At 37.2% G+C, this 21,468-nt stretch overlaps 1 protein-coding gene across 4 annotated transcripts in view; it reads left to right on the plus strand.

Moving 5' to 3' along the window:
• Positions 1-21,468, plus strand: part of WDR72 (WD repeat domain 72) — a 229,192-nt gene that overhangs the window by 76,798 nt on the left and 130,926 nt on the right. For all 4 annotated transcript variants that reach the window (XM_053889052.1, XM_019442070.2, XM_019442069.2 and 1 more), the window contains exon 14: positions 14,035-14,237. In XM_053889052.1, the coding sequence (XP_053745027.1) occupies positions 14,035-14,237 (203 nt within the window). The remainder of the gene's footprint in view (positions 1-14,034; positions 14,238-21,468) is intronic.

Here is a 21,468-nt window from a genome sequence, read left to right on the forward strand (position 1 = left end):
GAAGGAGACACAGAATCGGAAAGAGGCTCCAGGCTCCGAGCTGTCAGCCCAGAGCCTGACGCGGGGCTCGAACTCACGGACCACGAGATCGTGACCTGGCTGAAGTCGGACGCTTAACCGACTGCGCCACCCAGGCGCCCCTATTGAACGTATTTTAATCTGGCTTTTGTCTACACTATTCCTCTTCTTGAGGTTCCCTCACTGCCAGGTTCAGTTGTCATCCTCTGGGTGGCAGGTACTTGACTTCTCTGCAGTCACTGTCACCAATGTCCTTCTTGTCTCTTTCTCTCCACCCGCAGCCTTCCATGGCATCCCCTTCCCCTAATAACCAACAGCACCTGTTTCTCAGGTTGTGCTGGTTCCTCAAGCCCTCTCTGTCATTCCCTCTGTCTCTTCTCAGTGTACTTATCTTTTTGTTTGTATTTTCCTTGAGCTGTCTCATCAACAGAGTTGCTTTTTGTGTGTGTGGTGAAATATATATAATATAAAATTTGCTATTTTAACAGTTTTTCAGTGCACCATTTAGTGGCATTAGGTGCATTCACATTGTTGTGCAACCATCACCACCATTCATGTCTGGAACATTTTCATCTTCCCCAAGTGAAATTCTGTATCCATTAAGAAATAAGTTCCCACTCCTTCCTCCCCTCAGCTCTTGACCATCATCATTCTACTTTCTCTATATATAAATTTGATTACTCATATAAGTAGAATCATACTTATATGATATAAGATATAAGTAGAATCATACAATATTTGTGGGGTTTTTTTGTGACTGGTTTATTTCACTTAGCATAGTGTCCTCAAGGTTCATCTGTGTTGTAACACATGTCAGATCACTCTCTATTTTTAAGGCTGAATAATGTTCCACTGTTATCTTCTAATTTAGAATCTAATTCTAATTCACTGAGTAAGATAATGGCTGATGCCAGAAGACCTATCTATATTCTTTAATATATAAATATATATATTTATATATAATGGAATATTACACAACCATAAAAAGGATGAGATCATGCTATCTGTGACAGCATGGATGGACCTATAGGGTACTATGCTAAGTGAAATGAGTCAGACTGAGAAAGACAAACACTGTATAATTTCACTCATATGTGAATTCTAAAAAAAGAAATTGAATACACAAACAAAAAGCAGAATCAGACCTATAAATATACAGAACAAATTCATTTGCCATAGGAGAGGGAGATAGGGAGATGAGCAAAATGGGTGAAGGGGAGTGGGAGATACAGGCCTCCAGTTATGGAATAAATAAGTCATGGGAATAAAAGCCACAGCATAAAAAATATAATCAGTGATATTTTAATAGTGATGTGTAGTGTCAGATGGTAGCTACACATTCAGTGAGCATAGCATGACTTATAAATTTGTCTAATCACTATGTTGGACACTGTCAACTCTACTCAAATTAAAAAAATAAACATATTCTGGCTAAAGGATAAGGAAATGGTTCTATGTAGTTAGGAATCCACCAAAGGCCCCTGGCTATGTAAGAAACCTAAACAGTTCATTTGATGACAGTCCTGATCAGTAATCTCAGAGGGAAGTACTGTTTCTTGGGCCCAATACTATCAACAGTATCTGGTGATGAACTTTGATCATTGAAAGATAAATTATATGGTGCATTTTGTAAGCCTCCAGTAAAGCATGGAATTATATATTTCAGAGGTGCCAAGAACGTTTAAAAATAAAATGGTTTAGAGACATAGATTTAGACATAGATTTAGATTGGGGTTTTTATTATCTTTTGCATAAACTATTGAAAATTTCCTGATTACCTTGTCAGTCAAACTCTTCAATTATCTTCTCCATATTGCCAGCCAAACATTACCTACTTTATTATTATTATTATTATTATTATTATTATTATTATTATTTGAGAGAGAGAGAGAGAAAGAGGGCCTGGGATCCCTGGGATCATGACAGGAACTGAAATCAAGTGTTGGCCACTCAATTGACTGAACCCCCAGGCACCCCAAACATTATCTACTATTTTAAACTCAGCATTAGGGCACCTGGGTAGCTTGGTTGGTTGCCGTCCAACTTCAGCTCAGGTCATGATCTGCTGGTTTGTGAGGCTGAGACTTTCATTGGGCTCTCTGCTGCCAGCACAGAGTCTGCTTTGGATCCTCTGTCCCCCTCTCTCTCTGCCCCTCCTCTGCTCATGCTGTCTCTGTCTCAAAAATAAATAAATAAGTAAATAAAATAAAACATAAAAAAAAAAAAAACCCTCAATGTTGAACATGCTAGTGCTCATGGTCTGTGGTGGAGCCTGGAGCCTGCTTCAGAGTCTGTGTCTCCCTCTCTCTCTGCCCCTCTCCTGCTTACACTCTCTCTCTGAAAAATAAAATAAAAACATAAAAATAAATAAAATTAAATAGAAGCTAAATAAGATGTATATTAAGTGCTAAGCAAAGTGCTTTAGCACTTAAAAAGCCTCAGTGGTAGCTAATAGTAATTATGGTGATAATGATGATAAAGAGGAGGAAAAATATGTATCTTACATATGATTTTTTCCAAAATAATTGAGTGCTTTTTAAAGTTTATTTATTTCTTTTTGAGAGAGAAAGAGTGTGCAGGAGACAGGCAGAGAGAGAATCCCAAGCAGGCTCCAATTGTCTGTGCAGAGCCCAGTGCAGGGCTCAAACTCAGGAACCATGAGATCATGATCTAAGCCAAAATCAAGAGTCAGACATTTAATAGACTGGGTCACCTAAGCACCCCTAAAAGGCATTTTTTTTCATGTGTTATATGATTGTTTATTACCAGCTATTTAACAAATATCTTCATGGCTCCTAATAGAGCATGAGGATGAGAGAAGGGGTTATTAAAAAAGAAGTAAATGTCTAACCAGTCTTCACATTTATTAGTTTTTATGACTTGATGACTCTATGTGACTAGTTTATGAAGCAGGAAATTTCACATGAAATAATTAAAAAAAGAAAAACAAATTTGAGGTCTAAATCTGGTCCAAAGTAAAAGCACTGCTGCAAATCCTAATTGTATTAGCTTTCTGTTGCCGTGTAACAAATTTCCACAAATTTACTCACTTAAAGCAACGTCCATTTACAGTCTCGGTTCATAAGTAGGAAGCCCAAGTGAGATCAGCTAGGTTCTCTGCTTGGTCACAGGCCAAATTCAAGGTTCAGCCACCTGGGATCTCAGCTGGAAGCCCTGGGGAACAACTCACTCACTTTCAAGCTCATTCAGATCCTTGGCAGATCTTTATGGCTGTAGGTCTGAGGTCCTTGCTGGTTGTTCACCAGCTGTCACTGTCTAGAGGCCACTCTGACCTTTGTATGTGGCCTTCTCCATCTTCAAACCAGTAATGACACTTTGGATCCCTCTAATGCTTTAAATCTCTCTGACTTCCCCCTCGATTCACCAGCTAGAGAAAATTCTCTGCTTTTAAAAGTCTCACCTAAATAGGCCTGACCCACCTGAATAATCTCCCTATTTTAAGGTCAGCTGATTAGAAGCCTTAATTTTATTTGTCATGTCACGACATAATCATTGTAGTGCTATTCCATCATAGTCACCAGGGAGGGCATCACATGAAGATCTGGTCACTGGGGATTATTCTTAGAATTCTGCCTGTCATATTGGTGTTCAGGTAGGATTCTTTCTGGAGGTTCCCATGGCCGAGTGAGTCCATGGGATAGAAGATTCAAGAGATGGGAAAAGATTATTGGGTAAAGGAACAGGGAATGAAATTTTACAGATGGCCTGGGGAGCCAGGACTATAGTGAGGGTACACAGAGCATTGGTGCTTTCGAACTAAACCCTGACACGCCTGCTGGAGCTCTGATCACCCATTATTTGCCTCAGGGAAAGACTGCCATGTCCCAAAGGGAAAATTGATTGCAATTAAATGCTTTTGCCTCCCAGCTCCACTGTACCCACCCCCCTAAAAAAGGAGACTTTTCATATGCCCTCACCCATTATCCAGCACCTTTTTCAGGAGACTGTACCACATTTTTTTCTTTCCCAATATAATTCCTCTATCCAGGGAAAATTCCAGATCAACTCAGCAAGATATTTACCTAAGAGAAGAAATGATAGAATCGAATCTCATCAAGGATGTTGTATCCTCTAATTAACTTAACCTTCCACCAAGAGCATGAGAGGGGAAAAAAAAAAACTATTCTTGAAATATTTTAAAATTAAAAAATACACATACCAGCTTTAAAAAAAATCAAAACAGAGTGAATGACATTTTGCAAAACTCAGAAGCAGTACAATTTTAATGTTTTGTATATGATGGGTAATTATAAACTTAATTAAATACATTCTTCACATCATAATACACAAACACTTTTCTGTGACTATCACCTCTTAAATTGTAAATTGTATTAAGTTTAGAGTGAAGTTAAAAATTCAGTTAGTCATAGGAGATTCTATGGTGTTAGCACATGTTTAAGTAAATACCTTGTAAAGAGAATGTTAGTTTAAAATTTATTTAAAATGAATGCATTATTTGTATTCTGTATACATCTCAGCAACCATACACCCTTGTGTGTGTCAAGCCTTTTTTTTTCTTTCAGCCCACCCCCACCCCTTTATTCTGGTTTTCTGGAGGTGAGCGGTCAGGATTCAATGTGAGAGTTGAGTGTGGCCCAGCTGATAAGTCCCAGTATTGCTCTGAATATGCTGGAGGCAGTGACAGAGCTGGGGTTAAGGTCGTGGTGGTCAGGGACTTTGTAAAAATGTATATAGCCTTCAGGTGTAGAAGTTTGACTCCAGGCCAATTGTAAGTCTGTTATCATATTAGGACCTCTATATGGAACAAAATGAGCCACATCCTTGACAACCTATTTTACAGCTGAATATATTTTATTCAAGTATATTGAGGAGTGACTGTATGTACCTTTATGCCTAATTTAATGTTTTCAGGTCCTTTCCTTTTCCCCACCCTTCCTTTACTTTCTAGTTAGCTACGTTTGATACCTTCAGGATTCTCCATCTCTGGTCAGAATCTCCATCAGTTATACATTTTCTGGAGTAAGATGCAATAATTGTGAAATGGTTTTGTTAGTAAGGGGACACCCAGTCCATCTCCATACTCTTCTGTGAAAAAAGGCAATGAACTTCGTGTGTAACAAGATAAATGATAAATCTTACAACAGACCCAGTGGTCAAATTCCTTGATAAGTGGATTTTGATGACAGCTGTCAGTTAGCTGTTTTGCTGAAACCTGATTTCATGAATTTGACTGCTAAATTTGATAATGAGGCCTTTTTTTTTTTTTTTTTTACTATATTCTGTTTTAGAGATAGGTACTCTGAAATATTTCTGTCCTGTCTCTCACAGCCCAATATCGTGGTGGAATCAGTTATAAAATGCTGGCCTGAAAAGAGACTTAATTCTATAATGTATCCACGTACATATTTTTTGTTTTTGTTGTAAGCGTTCTTCATGTAAGTACAATTTATATTCACTGCTAATTCCATAATAGGAATTATTTACCAAATTTTGATTTTTCACAATCCCACAATAAGCTGAATATTTAATTGAAAATGTTTTTAGGAGTACCTGGGTGTCTCAGTGAGTTAAGCATCTGACTCTTGATCTTGGCTCAGGTTTTGATCTTGGGGTCATGAGTTCAAGCCTCATGCTGGGTTCTGTGCTACAAGTGGAGACTATTTAACCAAAAAGAAAAAAAAGTTTTTATTTTTTGGTGAAACAAATTGTTTAAGATTTGTAGGTTTAACTGATGGTTACCGATGGTGGAGGTACTTAGATGAAGGGGATTATGAGTACAGTTATTCTGATGAACACTGACTAATCCACACAATTGTTAAATCACTATATTGCACACCTAATATGAACTAATTTAATTTATGTTAATTATACTGGAATTAAAATAAAAAACACAATAAAATTTGTAGGTTTACAATATATATGGTTTTAGTGGCCTGGGAGGATTTTATGTTCCTGTAGTAATTTTATTCTGAGGAAAATGTTCTCCTGCATTGTTCTGAGGAAAAGCACTATGGATTATAGTAAGTTAGTCACTGTGTCACACTTATTTACGTGTAACTTTAAGTAAATAAAATGTTTCCGTACATTGTGATACAATATTACTCTATCTGGGTATTATTTTTGAATCAATTTATTTCTGATCATTTGCAGATAGATTCATCAAGTGACTATGATTTCTTTTTTAATGATTTCTGTTCCTTTTGGGATAGTAGCTATTCCTTTTCCCACTGATTTAGTGGGTCTAATTATTAAGTATTAGGATAGAATTTGGCTGGTTGGAGATTTAAAATAAGTAATTGAAAACTATCCATTAATTGGTAATAGGCCACGATAATTTTGTTGATCTTGGAAAGTAACTATTAGTGAAAGCTGAAATAGCTGTTTAGATAGAAGATAGCAAATATTAAAAATATGGGCCAGTGCTCACTTCGGCAGCACATATACTAAAAATATGGGCCAATTACAAGAGACATAAAATCAAAGGAGCAAGTTTTGATTATTTGGAAAGGAATTAACGGTTGGAATATTACTATTCCTTCTTCCCTTTCTTTACATAGACATTCAACTCTGTTACATCTTTAAGCCATATTTTATCATCTGAAAGTATTCTCTTTACTCTGCCTTGCTCTTCTGCCACAACTGAAAGCAGCATCCTTCATGGTAACACATCTTGCTTTAAGATAGCTTGGTACTTCAAAATCAAATTTCATAACAGGCACATCACAAAGTGATTATTTGCCATATATTAAAACTCATATATCAAAACAGGCAAAAAAGAAACCCTATAGGTATCCTATATGCATCGAGAATCCTAATGCATTTATTTATTTTTTTTAAGTTTATTTATTTATTTTGAGAGAGAGAGAGAGAGCAGGGGAGGGGCAGAGAGAGAATCCCAAGCAGGCTCCGCATTGTCAGTGTAGAGCCCGATGTGGGGCTCAGGCTTCTGAACCATGAGATCATGACCTGAGCCGAAATCAAGAGTCAGACACTTAACCAACTGAGCCAGCCAGGTGCCCCTGCAATGCTAATGCATTTAAAATATGGCTGTCCCGGGGCGCCTGGGTGGCGCAGTCGGTTAAGCATCCGACTTCAGCCAGGTCACGATCTCGCGGTCTGTGAGTTCGAGCCCCGCGTCAGGCTCTGGGCTGATGGCTCGGAGCCTGGAGCCTGTTTCCGATTCTGTGTCTCCCTCTCTCTCTGCCCCTCCCCTGTTCATGCTCTGTCTCTCTCTGTCCCAAAAATAAATAAAAAACGTTGAAAAAAAAATTAAAAAAAAAATATGGCTGTCCTTTAGAAACATACTGATTTACAACGGTTTCTGAGTCTTCCTCTTTTCCTCTTCTTTCCTCTTTGTGTACAGAAATTTCTAAAGGTTTTATGCTGGTGTCTTGATACATCTCACTGCAAACTCTCCTGGAGATGATACTCTTTCGTTGAGATTTAGTCCGCACCCAGTTGCTGCTCATGCCTCAGCCTTTGTCTCTGTGCTTCTACCACTACCTGGAACTCTACACTGTTAACTTTACATATCTGTTTGGATGTTCTTCAACTCGGCCTTTTCAACAATAGAAGAAACATCTCTGTTCCCTCTTTATTAGGTCCTTCAGGTAGCTAGGAAGCAGTTTGAAGCCGAATTAAGTTGGTTTTATCAGAAAGAATTACTTATTGTAAGGACTCAGGGGTGTGCTGCAGAGACTTCAGAGGAGCAATAGTCCTTAGAAAGGACTAAACACAGAACTAGAAAGTTGAGGGTCTGTCTCTCTCTCCCTCTCTCTGCCTCCCTTTTCTTCCCTCTCTGTGCATTTTCTGTCTCTTCCTGTGCATTTTCTTAGTCTTTTCTCTCTGTATTCTAGCATATTCTGCTCCTTAGTCCATGGAGCATGAAATGACCACTCCATAAATCAACATGTTGCATTTGGAGACTGATTCGCTGTTTCCAGTTCCAAATTCTCGAGGCATCAGGAAGGACCTGGCAACATAGTGGAGAGGTAGGGCAGGTACCAGGCATGTGAATGACACACTGTTCCCAGGGCTGACAATCTCTTGGTGCTGGGGTCAGCGTTTATAATGAGTATAGTTTGGCATTAACTCCTGTCACACTGGACCCTGTTATGGTCTGATGCCTTCATAGCCTTCTCCTTCCACTGCTATAGGGAAAGGGTAACATTTAACTTATTCATTCGGTGAACAGGTATTGAGCCCTGCTTTGTTGCAAGCTCTCATAGAATATATACTTGCCAAAATGTGTATCTATGTATCTATCTATATTGATATCTAGATATATATAGATATCTAGATATAAATATCTAATAAATATTTATTATATAAATATATAAATAGATATTGATATCTAGATATATATAGATATCTAGATATAAATATCTAATAAATATTTATTATATAAATATATAAATATCTATCTAATAAATAGATAGATAGATATTGATATTGATATAGATAGATAGATAGATAGACATATCTATCTATCTATATCAATATCTACCTATCTATCTATCTATTATCTGGTAAGGAGGCAGCCCTGAATTTAAGTAAGCAAATAAAATACACCAATTACAAATGTGTTAAGTTCTGTAAAATAAAGGGAAGAAGCTGACACAGAAAACAATGCAAGAGAGGATAAGGATTTTCTTTAGAAGGCATCTCTGAGGAGGTGAGATATTCAGCTAATACTTAAAGAATGGCTAGACCTAGCAGGCAAGGATTTGTTTATTCCAAGGATGTTTTTAAAAAGATCTGATTTGTGAGCAAGGGGAGGATGACATGGGAGGAATCAGAGGCAAGAATATGACTTATAGGTCAAGGAGTTTGGATTTAATCCCAAGTGTAGCCACAGTAAAAAATCATTAGCCAGGTTGCTGATGTCATATAATCCATTAAGAAGTATTTATCTATCCTTTAATTTAGGCCAGACTTCAGCCTGGTCTACTAAAGAGGATTAAAAAATAAGTCAAATATATAATCCTACTGATTGTGATTATAATCTAGCCTGAGAAACAAGGCTGATTGAAGAGAGATTTGAGTCGCAGGTAGGAGACAGTGGGGGCCCACTGTGGTCATATGCCCAGTGACCTCAGGCCTGGGTGTCAGGCAGATCCCAGAGCCACAGAGCCAAGAAAATTTGTTAAACTGCTCACAAAGGTCTGAATGAGAACTTGTCATGTGTCAGAGGGGGGCTATCATGTAGCACAGCATACACTGTGTGCCAGAACCTTCTAAGCCTTTTAAAATATCTACTCAATGGGCACCTGAGTCACTCAGTCAAGCCTCTGACTTCAGCTCGGGTCGTGATCTCACAGTTTGTGTCACAGTTTGAGTCTCACATTGGGTGAGCTGGAGCCCTGCTTCGGGTGAACACGAGCCCCTCTTTGGGTAAAACACACGCCCTGGTGAGCCTTGCTTCTCTCTCTCTCTCTCTCTCTCTCTCTCTCTGTCTCATTGCCCCTCGCTCATGTGCACCATCTCTCTGTCTCAAAAAGTTAATAATAAAATAAAATAAAATAAAATAAAATAAAATAAAATAAAATAAAATAACTGTTCAATATAATCCTCATAGTAACCCTGTGAGGTGAGAATTATTATTTAAGCCCATTGCACAGGTGAGGAAACAGAGGCGCAGAAATGTAAAATGACTTGCCCAGAACCACACAACTGATAAAGGAAAACCAGGATTCACGTGCAGGGCAATCTGGTGCTGAGTCTTCTCGTAGTCACCGTGCAGTGATGTCTCCATGCTGTCATCCTTGACAAGTAGAGAGGACAATGGCTGGACAGGGTTGAAAAGGGGGGGGGGGGGTCACAGGGAAAGTTTTGGTTAGGAAAAAAAAGTGATTAGGTATGCCCTGTTGGATTGGTGGTAATAGCAGGATATACAAGTGGAAATATTGTCAGTATGGGCCTAGGGCTCTGCCGGGAGGATCTTGCTACTCCTTGTAATTCTGTGCACTTGCTTTTCAAAGGAATAAGCAGTTTGGGGTCAGTAAAAGTGTTTCTAATGCTTACTGGTGTCATCTTTCCTTTACTTTGTTAGGACGCTAATTGTTGTAAGCTGTCTTAGGATTGATTCCATCCTCAAGGGTACTATTATTAGTTTAGGATTAGAATAAGTTGTATTAAAACTCATATATTAATGACAAAATAATAGAAAAAATGCAAGATACGTAATTGCCTAGAAAGCATTTTAATACAGTGCAATTTTACTTGTAATAGATTTTATGGTATTTTTCACATAATATCTACCCTGAAAGAGGAAATGATCTCATCATGCAAGTTAATATGTAACTCATACATGTCTGTCCTTATCATGTTCAGATTGATTCAGATGCAGAGTTAAGTGTGAGTTAGCTTGTATTCTCGATGTAGCACAGTGCAAAGAAAAAAGAAAGTTCTAGTAATCATTGAGTTCACTTTGGAAAGCAAAAGTTCTCTTGAAATTGCATGTTGAATTAAGCAATTTTGTAAACCTTCACTTTCTGATATTTCCTTAATATCAAGAAGCAGTGACTATTCTGTCTGTTGCCAGAGACAGCTTATCAGAGTTACAAAGGCATGCTCTGTTGGACCTTCTCAGGGTTATGCCATCCCTCCTAGGTTACTCGTTTTGCTATAGACTCTTCTAACAATTTAAATATGTCCCTGGAGTTATGTGAATTCCTTAATTTCAGGATGTATTAAAAAGAACATTCTGTATCAAGAATGTTTTATCGTGGTATATTAATCTGTCTAATCAAGAGGGAGAAATGACCCAGTAATTTGAACAGAGAACGTTTAATATGAAGAATTATTAACTACCACAAAGAATTTGATGAGGAATTGGTTGATAACAGCTAAAGAAAACTCTAAAGAATACAGGAATAGAAGATTTAAGAGGCAACCACTACTCCTAGAACTGAGATAAGCTGCCCATGGAAGAGATTCCTTAGGGTGAAGATCTTAATTTTACTGGAGAGGTCATAGCTGTGGTCACTGGAAGGTAGAGAAGCTGGTGTGGTGTGGTGGGGTGTGGTGTGGAGGAGAGGAGTGTGGTATGGTATAGTATAGTGTGGTGTGGTGGAACTTGCAAGAAATATGCTCCCTAGGGTGCTAGGGCAAGCTGTTCACAGGGAGATGTCTCACTGGGAGTACTGTGTCATACAACCACACAAAGGGTGTGCCAAAGGGGGCTGCTGCCTGCTGGGTGCTGCTGGCTGCCAAGTACTACAGGCCTAGTGCTGGGGAAGCCGCTCACGGTGGGGAGAACCTTTTCTTCTACTAGGATTTTCCATGATGTTTTATCCTCAAAGGTTGACATTGTACCAGCTGTTGAAGGAGAAATGTTTAATTTTTTCTAATGTTTATTCATTTTTGAGAGAGAGAAACATACAAAGCATGAGCGGGGGAGGGGCAGAGAGCAAGGAAGACCTAGAATCCGAAGCATGCTCCAGGCTCTGTGCTGTCAGGATTGAGCCTGATGTGGAGCTCGAACCCACAAACCATGAGATCATGACCTGAACCCAACCAACTGAGCCACCCAGGCGCCCCAGGAAAAACATTTAAAAGAACACATATCCATTTTCACAGAACACGCAATGAAGGACGAACCTGGGACTAAGCAGCAATGCATTGATATCTGGCATACCTGGGAATCCCTATGTATCCATTCTCAGGGTTTTGACCAAGGGCTTTTATTTTTTTTATTTTTTTTTTTTTTAAGTTTATTTATTTTTGAGACAGAGAGAGACAGAGCATGAATGGGGGAGGGGCAGAGAGAGAGGGCGACACAGAATCAGAAGCAGGCTCCAGGCTCTGAGCCATCAGCCCAGAGCCTGACGCGGGGCTCGAACTCATGGAATGCGAGATCGTGACCTGAGCTGAAGTCGGACGCTCAACCGACTGAGCCACCCAGGCGCCCCGACCAAGGGCTTTTAAAAGCTATTGTCCTTCCTTATGTCTTATTTGTGCCTCACATAATTATCTTCACATATTTTACAGTTAATCATGATGGAAACTATTGTTCACAAAACCAAGTGTCCACCATTTTGTTAGAATGTGAGATTTTTTGTTTGCAGTGAAAATAGCTTTGTGTTATTTTAAATATTATAGCAGATTAGTTTTCAGATATTTCTTGCCTCTACACAACCGTTAGATGTTAAGTAAGCTAGAGAGGGGCCAGGACTGAGCCATTCTTGTTTAGTATAAATTGCCAGCATCTGGCACAGTGAATGACCCATAGTAGATGCTAAGTTGATTATTTATCTATCCATGAATGAAAATAGATTACAACTGCCCAAGTTCATGGGTAAACTGTTTTCATCACTGAGAAATACAAGAGATAATTATGTTTGTGTAAGACATTAGGTATATAGTAATAAATGTGTGTATCTAAAATATATAGTATAGGCACATATCATATGTATCAAAGTACAGTAAATTCTTTCCCAAGAATTCTCAAAATCATTTTTAAAAAATCATAGTTTGAGAAGCCACAGAAAACCAATGAGGAGAAAATATCCATGGTGATACCATATGCAAAGGGAGATATCTCAGAAAGTCAGTGAATTTTGTTAGGTGTCACAGTTACAAGTTCTGGAACATAGTCCTTTTCATAAAGGAGTAAGAAGTATTATCTTTGGTCTGAGAAACTTTTGTTATTATCATCCTTGGGAGAAGGGGTTTTCTTGTTCCTGCCTGCTTTATTTGTTCAAGATATACCAATCTTGACTGGACCAAAAAGCCTAGAGAAATAACATGCTTGTGAGTTTGTATGCTAAATGTGTCAGTTAATGAATGCAGAAATGTTATAATGAAAAAAAAAATCATTGTTAAGAGACTAGAGATGAAACTTCAACCCAGTATTTTAGCATTGTAGCTGTTGTGATTTAGAATCCAAAGTACCAAATGATACGGAAGAGAGAAGGAACAATGAGAAAAGACTGGGTAGTTGTAATCTTCTACTTATCTAAAGACACAGTGGTATGGAATTCTTTCTATTTTTTTATTGTAATTCCCTTAAATTTATATTTTCTGAATACTATTAGTAAGAATTACCTTTTTCTTTCTTAACAATTAGTACAGCTACTTTCTTACTGATAGGGAAGGAGTAATATGAGACAAAATCTGTATTAAGATTGTATGTCAAGTTAATTTTCTTTAGCATCTTTACTTAGTAGGATATAGGTTATATATTTAACATAGAATGAATAATTCAAAGGAAGAGACAGTGGTCATGATTAATTCATATTTATTTCAGTGAGAGTTTGCCATCATATTTTATAAAAGCACTAACTCCTTGTGAATTGTGTTCTGATACTTTTGCTCTGTTTTGTACTTGTTCCTTTTAACTTTAGATTGAAATTACAGAACCTTGAAATTCTGGAACTGGAGGAATGGCAGAGAAGAGGGCAAAGAACTGTTGTTGTTGTTGTTTTTCTAATAACATAAATAAACGTCAAAGGATGTAATAGCAACAATAACAACAACAATAACGAATTTCTAGAGTGGCCTGCATTCCTGAAGTTGTGAGGGCCCCTGAGTGAAGGAGGTAGTAATACAAAGTATCTGTGTTCTTATGTGTTCCATCCACTTAAATTATGTATATATATATATTACCAACAGAAGCTCTTTTTTTAAGCAAAAACCACTGTGGTTCTCTGTTGTTTGTGAGTTGAAACACTAGGGGACAGCACTAAAATATTCCATAGTTGGTTGTTATTGATCACTTGCATACTGTATAATAAGTAAGAGATTTTACTGTTAAAGACATTGAATGCCCTGTTGATTTCAGTGGGTAAAAACGCACAAAGGGGAAGATAAGCTTTCAAGTCCATAATTTCAGCCTTTGTAAGATGATGATTTGAATAATTTAAAGAAAGCTCCTAGGCTGCTTTTTCAGTTGTTAAGAAGGCATGATAACTTAAAGAATTGTGATTTTTCTGATAAAAGAGTTTTGTTCTTTTCATCCTTTTGGGATAAATATTTTGCATATTTTTTAAAATATGCATATTTTTTAAAAAATTTCTAATCTTGTTTTTCCAGGCACTTTGGAAAGACATGAAACGGGAGAAAGAGCAAGAATAATTCTCAATTGTTGTGATGATTCACAGCTTCTAAAGCCTGAATTTGCACTTCCAGTTACCTCAGAGACACATAAGCACAAAAGTGTAGAACAGAGACCCTCCAGCTCCTGTCAATTTGGGCCAATACCTTGCCCTGGTCTGCAGGTGGAGTCTTCATGGAAGGTAAGTTCAAACCAAATTGCTGCTCACAGAAAACATGATCAACTTCGAGTAAGAAATCATATGCCTTCATGAATATGAGGCAATTAAATATCAGCACAAAAACAAGAACTTAAGAGATGACTGTACCAGACAGACATATCTACCAAATGATCTTGGGTGAATCAGGATAATTTTTAAGTGATTATTATGCTTGGTATAGCATTCTTTTTGACAAGATAGGTTCCAGCTATCATAATTCAGTCAATCTTATATTAACTCTTGACTTCCACATGGTTTTCAGTTGGGGGAGGGGCTGTATTCTGGGCTCTGCATCCATTTTTTCAGTCGAGTATAGATGACCTCTTCTTTAAAATGGTTATTACAGATAAACCAAAACAGTATTACAAAAACTGGATCATTGTATGGACAAGTTTTTTGATATACTCAGCACCTGTAGGATCACCAGCTCTTTAGAATTCCAAGCCTCAATTAATACACAGTGATGGAGTTTGCATTTAGTTTCATAAACCAAGTCTTCACTGAAATTTGGATCAGCTTTCTTCTTTTCAGTTTTAAAATGATATGGTATTTTATCTGATTTCTTTAAGGAACTTTTCCATCTTTTTTGTCATCTATATTTCTAAGTTATCTCTTCATCATGTTGTTGTAATTATGTCATTTATATGTATATATCTAATGGAGTATTTTCCATGTAAACATATTTTCCTAATACTATCTATGTCTTTTTAATGACTACATCATGCTCTATACTTTGGGAATACTATTACTGATTAGATTATTTTCCTATGGATTAATATATGGGTTGTTTTTTTATGTTTCACTTTCATGAATAACATATCTATGAACCTTAAAGCTTTTTTTCATATTCAGTATTAATGGGATATATTTTTAAAAATGGGATCTCTAAATCAAAGTTTAGCTGATATTATTAACATTTTTGATTATTTTAGTAGTGTTATGAAGACTGCTAAAATATTATTAATAAAGACTTTAAATAAGGTTTTGTTTATCTCACATCCATGTGTATGGTTAGAGGCAAAAGGATGTGTCATCTTCAAGAAAGATCCATGGGCTGCTCAAGCTATGCCTCAGAGTACAGGGGGGAGAGGCAGGGGTCCAGTGTGCTTTTTGGGTTCAGAGCTTTGATTTAGATTTATCAGTCTTTTGAGAACTGAACCACACTAACCAAACACCCAAGCAATACATATATAAAGTAGAATGACAATTGTCCAATCTACAATGATAAATATAATTGACATTTTGTTCACCCCTCAGCATATTCTCACTGTAGCAAAGCTACAGGTAGTCGGCGAGAAGAGGGAGATGAAGTTTTCACACAGGGCTCCTTGACGAGCATGGAGTCAGAGGCAGGAGGTGCTCATTCACTGAGCTCTGAGAGTCTGATATACGTGGAAATATACAGTTGATATACATTGATATAGTCTGATATACAATGATATATCAAGGCTGATAAACATTGAAAAATTCCTAAATTTTGGATTTTTAAAGTCTCCATTTAGGCCACCCACTTTTGTTTATATTTTCCTCCTTCAGATGTTAAAACTAGCCATCAGGCTTTACAGCTCCTCGTTGTTTGTTTTCTCATTTAGGCAAATTGGCTATAGATTGCCAAATGTGCTTTTCATGTTTTTGAAAGGGGTCATATTTTATGAGGAAAGCTATGTCAATATGATGAAACTTTAACATTCACAAATGAAAATTACAGTCATAAGGCCTTAGTCTCCAAAGGTGGGAAACTGAATCATATGTGTTGTAAGATTGAGGTCAAAAAAGCCCAGTGAGTGAGCCCAGATGGCCACCAAGCATTCCCATCTTAATGTGGCTCTGTTGCTTTCTATGCATAATAGACTGTGCATCTTATAGTGGGAATTATAGGCTAGAATAGTAGATGAGAACTTGGGGATGTCTCTGGACTCGTGCATATCAGATGCCTAGGGTCTGCAGGAGCAAATCTCATTCATCAAGTGCCTATTTTACTAGTTTAATTCCCACAAGGTAAACTGATTACTATTTCTTTCAGTTTCTTGGAGGACCTCAGAGTTACCGTTTAGGTAGTGGTAATAGTATATATAGATTTCATTTTCTTTATGTAATTTTGTTTCTTTCTTGACTCCAGGAAGCAATAAAATGCCAGGGTCTTGTTTTCCTACTCTTAGGCTTGTTCTGGCTTTATTTCCTTGCTACTGCCCTTTGCCTTTGATGACTGTGATTTCCAACCTTCGTTTTCTTCAGAGCTTAATCAGACAGGCCTATCTCCTCCTTTGTTCTATACACCATGCTTCTATTATTATTGAGCTTACTGCTAATTAGAGCTTTTTTTTAATTTGTGCTTTCCCTAAGTTATATCTTCGTCAATTAAGTGCTGCGTATCTTCCTTTCAGCCTTTTTGACTTGAGCTGTTGAGATTATTGTATCTTAGTCTTATTTACAAATTGAATATGCACGAAATTTCAGGAGTGCTTATAAATTCCCCATTCTCCTTATTGTTGCTATAATAAAATGCTTCGTGTATTTTCATAAGAAAATGAGTTAGTTTTAAAGAAGAGGATTTGAATCACACTTGTTTTATAGGTGGGAAAATGAGGGAGAGTAACCCTGTGAAATGCACAAACGTCTAAAAGTTAGTTTGTGTTTCAGAACTTTTTTTATGTGGATTTTTGTGACATGCAGTGAAGTTTTTTCAAAGGGTACAGTGGACTGTTTAAACAGAAAAATACCATGTTAGATCTGTGTGGTGAGCTACTTGTGTTTTGAAATATTTGGGATTTATTTGAATTCTGTATTCAAGTTTTCTTCTTGCGTTTGAAGAGTGCATATAGATTTGGAAACAGATTTTACAGAGAACAACAAATACAATACGACGCTTTGAAAATGGGTCCAATGAAATGCTAGAGGAGTTGAATTTGTGCAGCTAGACAAAGAAAAATCTTTGGGGTAGGAGAGGACCAGAGTCTTAAAGGATTTAAAGGAATACAATATCATATTAGTGATGGGGAACTGCTTTTCTCCGAGTCTGCTGAGGATAAAACAAGATAGAAACTGTTTAAATTGCAGTGGGAGGAATTTAGCTTCAAAGTAGGATATAAACAACCTTACTAAAATCATCTCTACATGGCAGAAAGCTTTGTAGCTTCATCATATTTTAAGGAGAGAGAAGGTCTGTTTTGTCTGTCGGTTGGTTTTAAACTCCTTTGTTTTGTTTGGTTGTTGTTGTTTTTCATTTCTTGTCTATAAATGAGTAATAAACAGGATTATTTTAACTGTCACAATTTAGACCCATTGTAGTGTCCAGGAAATTTCTTTAAAAAAAAAAAAAAAGGGGGCGCCTGGGTGGCTCAGTCGGTTAAGCGGCCGACTTCGGCTCAGGTCATGATCTCGCGGTCCATGAGTTCGAGCCCCGCATCGGGCTCTGTGCTGACAGCTCAGAGCCTGCAGCCTGTTTTGGATTCTGTGTCTCCCTCTCTCTGACCCTCCCCTGTTCATGCTCTGTCTCTCTCTGTCTCAAAAATAAATAAACGTTAAAAAAAAAATTAAAAAAAAAAAAGATTTTCTATAGAATGGGGCCCCAAGAGCTCCCCCTAGTTGATTGTTTAGTGCTGCACTCTTTAATATGGTAGCCATTGATCACATGTGGCTATTGAACACTTGAAATCTGGCTAACACACATGTTAAAAATGACCTTTGTATATATAGGGTTAAATAAAATATAGTAGTGAAATCAATTTCACCTGTTTCTGAGTGTGTGTGTGGGGGGGGTGGGTGGGTAATATGGCTACTGGGCAGTTTACAGTTATATATGTGGTTTGCATTTTATTTGGATTGGACAATGTTGAACTCCACTAGGAATAAGCAAACTTTTTTGTAAAGAATCAGGTGGTAAACATTTTAGGCTTTGTGGTCCAGATTTTCACTGTTGTAATTACTCAACTGTGCTGTTGAAGCACAGAAGCTAAACAATTCTTAAGCAAATGAGTGTGGTTGTGTTCCAATAAAACTTTATTTACAAACACAGGCAGCAGGCCAGATTTGATGCTCACTGCTTATAGTTGGCCAATTTATGATCTAGATAGTCTTCTCTAGAGTTAGAGGTCATGAGACACTAGGAGGAACTGACAAAACAGCCAACACTTCTCCTCTCCCTAGATATCTGGATTTTTAATAAAACAACTTATTCCAACTTACGCACTATGTGGAATGCAATCCAAAAGACTTTGCATCGAGTCTGTTTCCTGACAGAAACCATGACATGCATATGTTTTGGAAATCTGCCTTTTTAGGAAAACAAATGTGCACATTATAGCTCCCAATCCAAAGAAGATTTTGTTTTTAATTTTTTTTTATGTTTATTTATTTCTGAGACAGAGAGAGAGCATGAGTGGGGGAGGGGCAGAGAGAGAGGGAGAGACAGAGTCAGAAGCAGGCTCCAGGCTCTGAAATCTCAGCACAGAGCCCAATACGGGGCTCGAATTCACAAACTGTGAGATCATGACCTGAGCCGAAGCCCATCGCTCAACTGACTGAGCCACCCAGGCGCCCCCAAAGAAGATTTTTTAATGGCATTTCCTTTAAATGATGTACTTATACATACATCTTTATCCAAACATAGAAAATTGATTGTAAAGAATGGATTTTCATTTGTTTATATTCCAGTGAGCTTTCTAGAAATATGTTTGTATTTTTTTTAACCTTTACTTGACCTTAAGTGATGTCTGTTTTGTTCCATTTGGTGAAAAATCTTATTAGAACTTTATCCTGCTATGACTCGTAAAACAGGGATGCTGCACTGGTAGGCCACCAATAAAAAACTGGACCCCACTACTAATCACTTTATCAAAATGAATTGTTAGTTCTTTCATATTTTATGACACAAAAATGTAACCAAAATAGATTTAGAGGGGTTTTTAAATAATGCCTTAAAACATCACCTGCAAATTTACATTTATAAATATGAAATAATAATTCATGTGACATTACATGTTGTACATTAGCTCAGTTTTATTGAATTATTTATATTTTACTGCCAATATTTAAATCACTACAGAAAAGAACAAATAGTATGTATTTGAAAACAATTCATTGCATTGCAATGGGATAAACCCTTAATAAAGAATGATAATTTTTACTTTTTTGAAGAGTAATTTTTGGTATATTTTTTAAATGTAACAAACAGTGTATAGCTATTTGTTTTCTAATGTAAAAAATACTTTGATTCAGTTTGTATAATTTTAAAAGAAAATAAATTTTTATTATTAGATATGCTGGCACTTCACTAAAATATAGGAATTTCTCTCTGGACGAAGATTTTTGTTCTGAGTATTTTCATCTAGTGAATCTCAGCATAAAATTTGAGCTCCTAAGTGACAACACACTTCCTAGTAAGATAGGGAAATAGTAGCAGAGAAATATACCAAACTGATTCGCTCTTTGAATACATGAAGAGATGCAAATTTTTGACAGTGTAACCATTTCTATAACATGTAATAGTTAAATAATAATTTCTGTAATACTGAATAGCTTTTTTAATGGCTCCTTTATGAAGACTGTCACTTTCTCACTTTGTGGCATCAGTTGAAACTTTTCGATGCAAAGTTACCTCAATGGTGAGGGAAAGTATGAAAAGCATAGCACAGCTTTCTTTCAAAACTAATTTAGGAGGTCTCTGAGTCACTGTGAAAAGTAGGAAACACGCCATTAAATGACTCCAGCTGTCTCTCTTCACCCAGAAGCAACCATGGATTTCCTCACAGGACTTCAAAGCCTTGCTTGTATCTAAACATTCGTTGGCCATGTAAATTAGAGGCACAAAAGGAGAATGCTCGTATTTCATGGTGCGTGGCTGGTTTAAGTCCCGCATTGTGCTGCACGTGCCGGTGGGGAGTGCCAGGAACAGAAGGGCACTGTTCTGACTCGTGTGACAAATGTAGTTAACACCAGATCCATATTAATGTTGTCAAGTTCCCTTGATGTATTTAAACAGATTTTAATTATTTTCAGCGTCCAAAGGCCTGAAATATATAGCCTAATGGTTCTTCAAAGAAAGCTTACTTAATGTGTGAATGTAAAGCCTCTCATAAAAATGAAACTTTTATATTGGCCTTAGTCATTGACATAGGTTATTCATCAAGTCAGCAATTTGTGTGGCAAAGTGCCATTTGAATAGTGTATTGTTAGGATACTTATGGTCCACTTGACAAGGGCTCTTGCTGTAAATAGTGCAATTTGACTCCAGCTGTTAAAGAGTGGCTTTGACAGCAGCCAAATAGAATGGAGATGCCTTACTGCACCGCCGAAAAATCAATATTGGGTTCTTGTTCATGGTAACCTGTTCTTTTCTCTTCTGTAGATTTATAAACGACTATCAAGGGCTTATAAGTGGAAGTTTAAATATTATTTTAAATGCAATTCACTTCGAGTTTTAAATTAAGACTTGTGATAAATGGTACAAGTGCAGAGTTTTAGGATATTATTTCCACCCCCTGGTTCATGTTTAGTCACAATTACAGTTAAGTTGAATTTGGATTCTCTAGCTTCAATGGAAGAGAATTCGTGTAAAACATGGTCTCAAAATTGTGTGCCTATTGTATGTTGCCAGTGCAATTATTTCTTCTTTTTGATTTTCTTATCAATTTATCTGTGTCCCTCCCACCTTCTCTGTGTGTATACCTTTTTGTGTGGACAGCAGGGTTCTTTGTGGCTGTGCCCATAGCAACACCCACAGATGTTGACAGCCAGTAATGTCCCCAGCGTTGTCAAAGATTTCCCTAAAGCATAGTCTTGCTGGTTTTGAAGAGTCTTCTAGCAGTTTTCAGCAATACAAGGTTGCTATGATACCTGGCTGCTGGTAAAAGATACTGAATCTGTTAATTTCAGTAACTACGCTCGCGGAATCTTTTTGCATTGGGTTTCTCTGCCCTTGCTAGCTGTTCCGTTTAAGATTACAGAAGAGGAAGTGAAATTATAAACTCAAGAAGAGAAAAAAAATGTTTCAAGAGTTCACTTTGAATTCTAATATTGAATAAAAGGAAAATTTTCTAGGTATAAAAAGCTTTTAGCTGACTGTTGATTTCCTAGCATTGCAGGTATTATTTATTTAAATCATTTCTAGTTCTGTGTGAATATAATTTTAATTTTTATTGCTGTTTACCTGAGATGTCATAAGCCTTCATCAAAGGTATGCTGAGCAGGACTTGAAAGAGCTGTCATTTTTAAC

The sequence above is a fragment of the Panthera pardus genome, unplaced genomic scaffold (genome assembly GCF_024362965.1).
Source record: "Panthera pardus isolate Hobbes unplaced genomic scaffold, ASM2436296v1 HiC_scaffold_24, whole genome shotgun sequence".
NCBI lineage: Eukaryota > Metazoa > Chordata > Mammalia > Carnivora > Felidae > Panthera > Panthera pardus.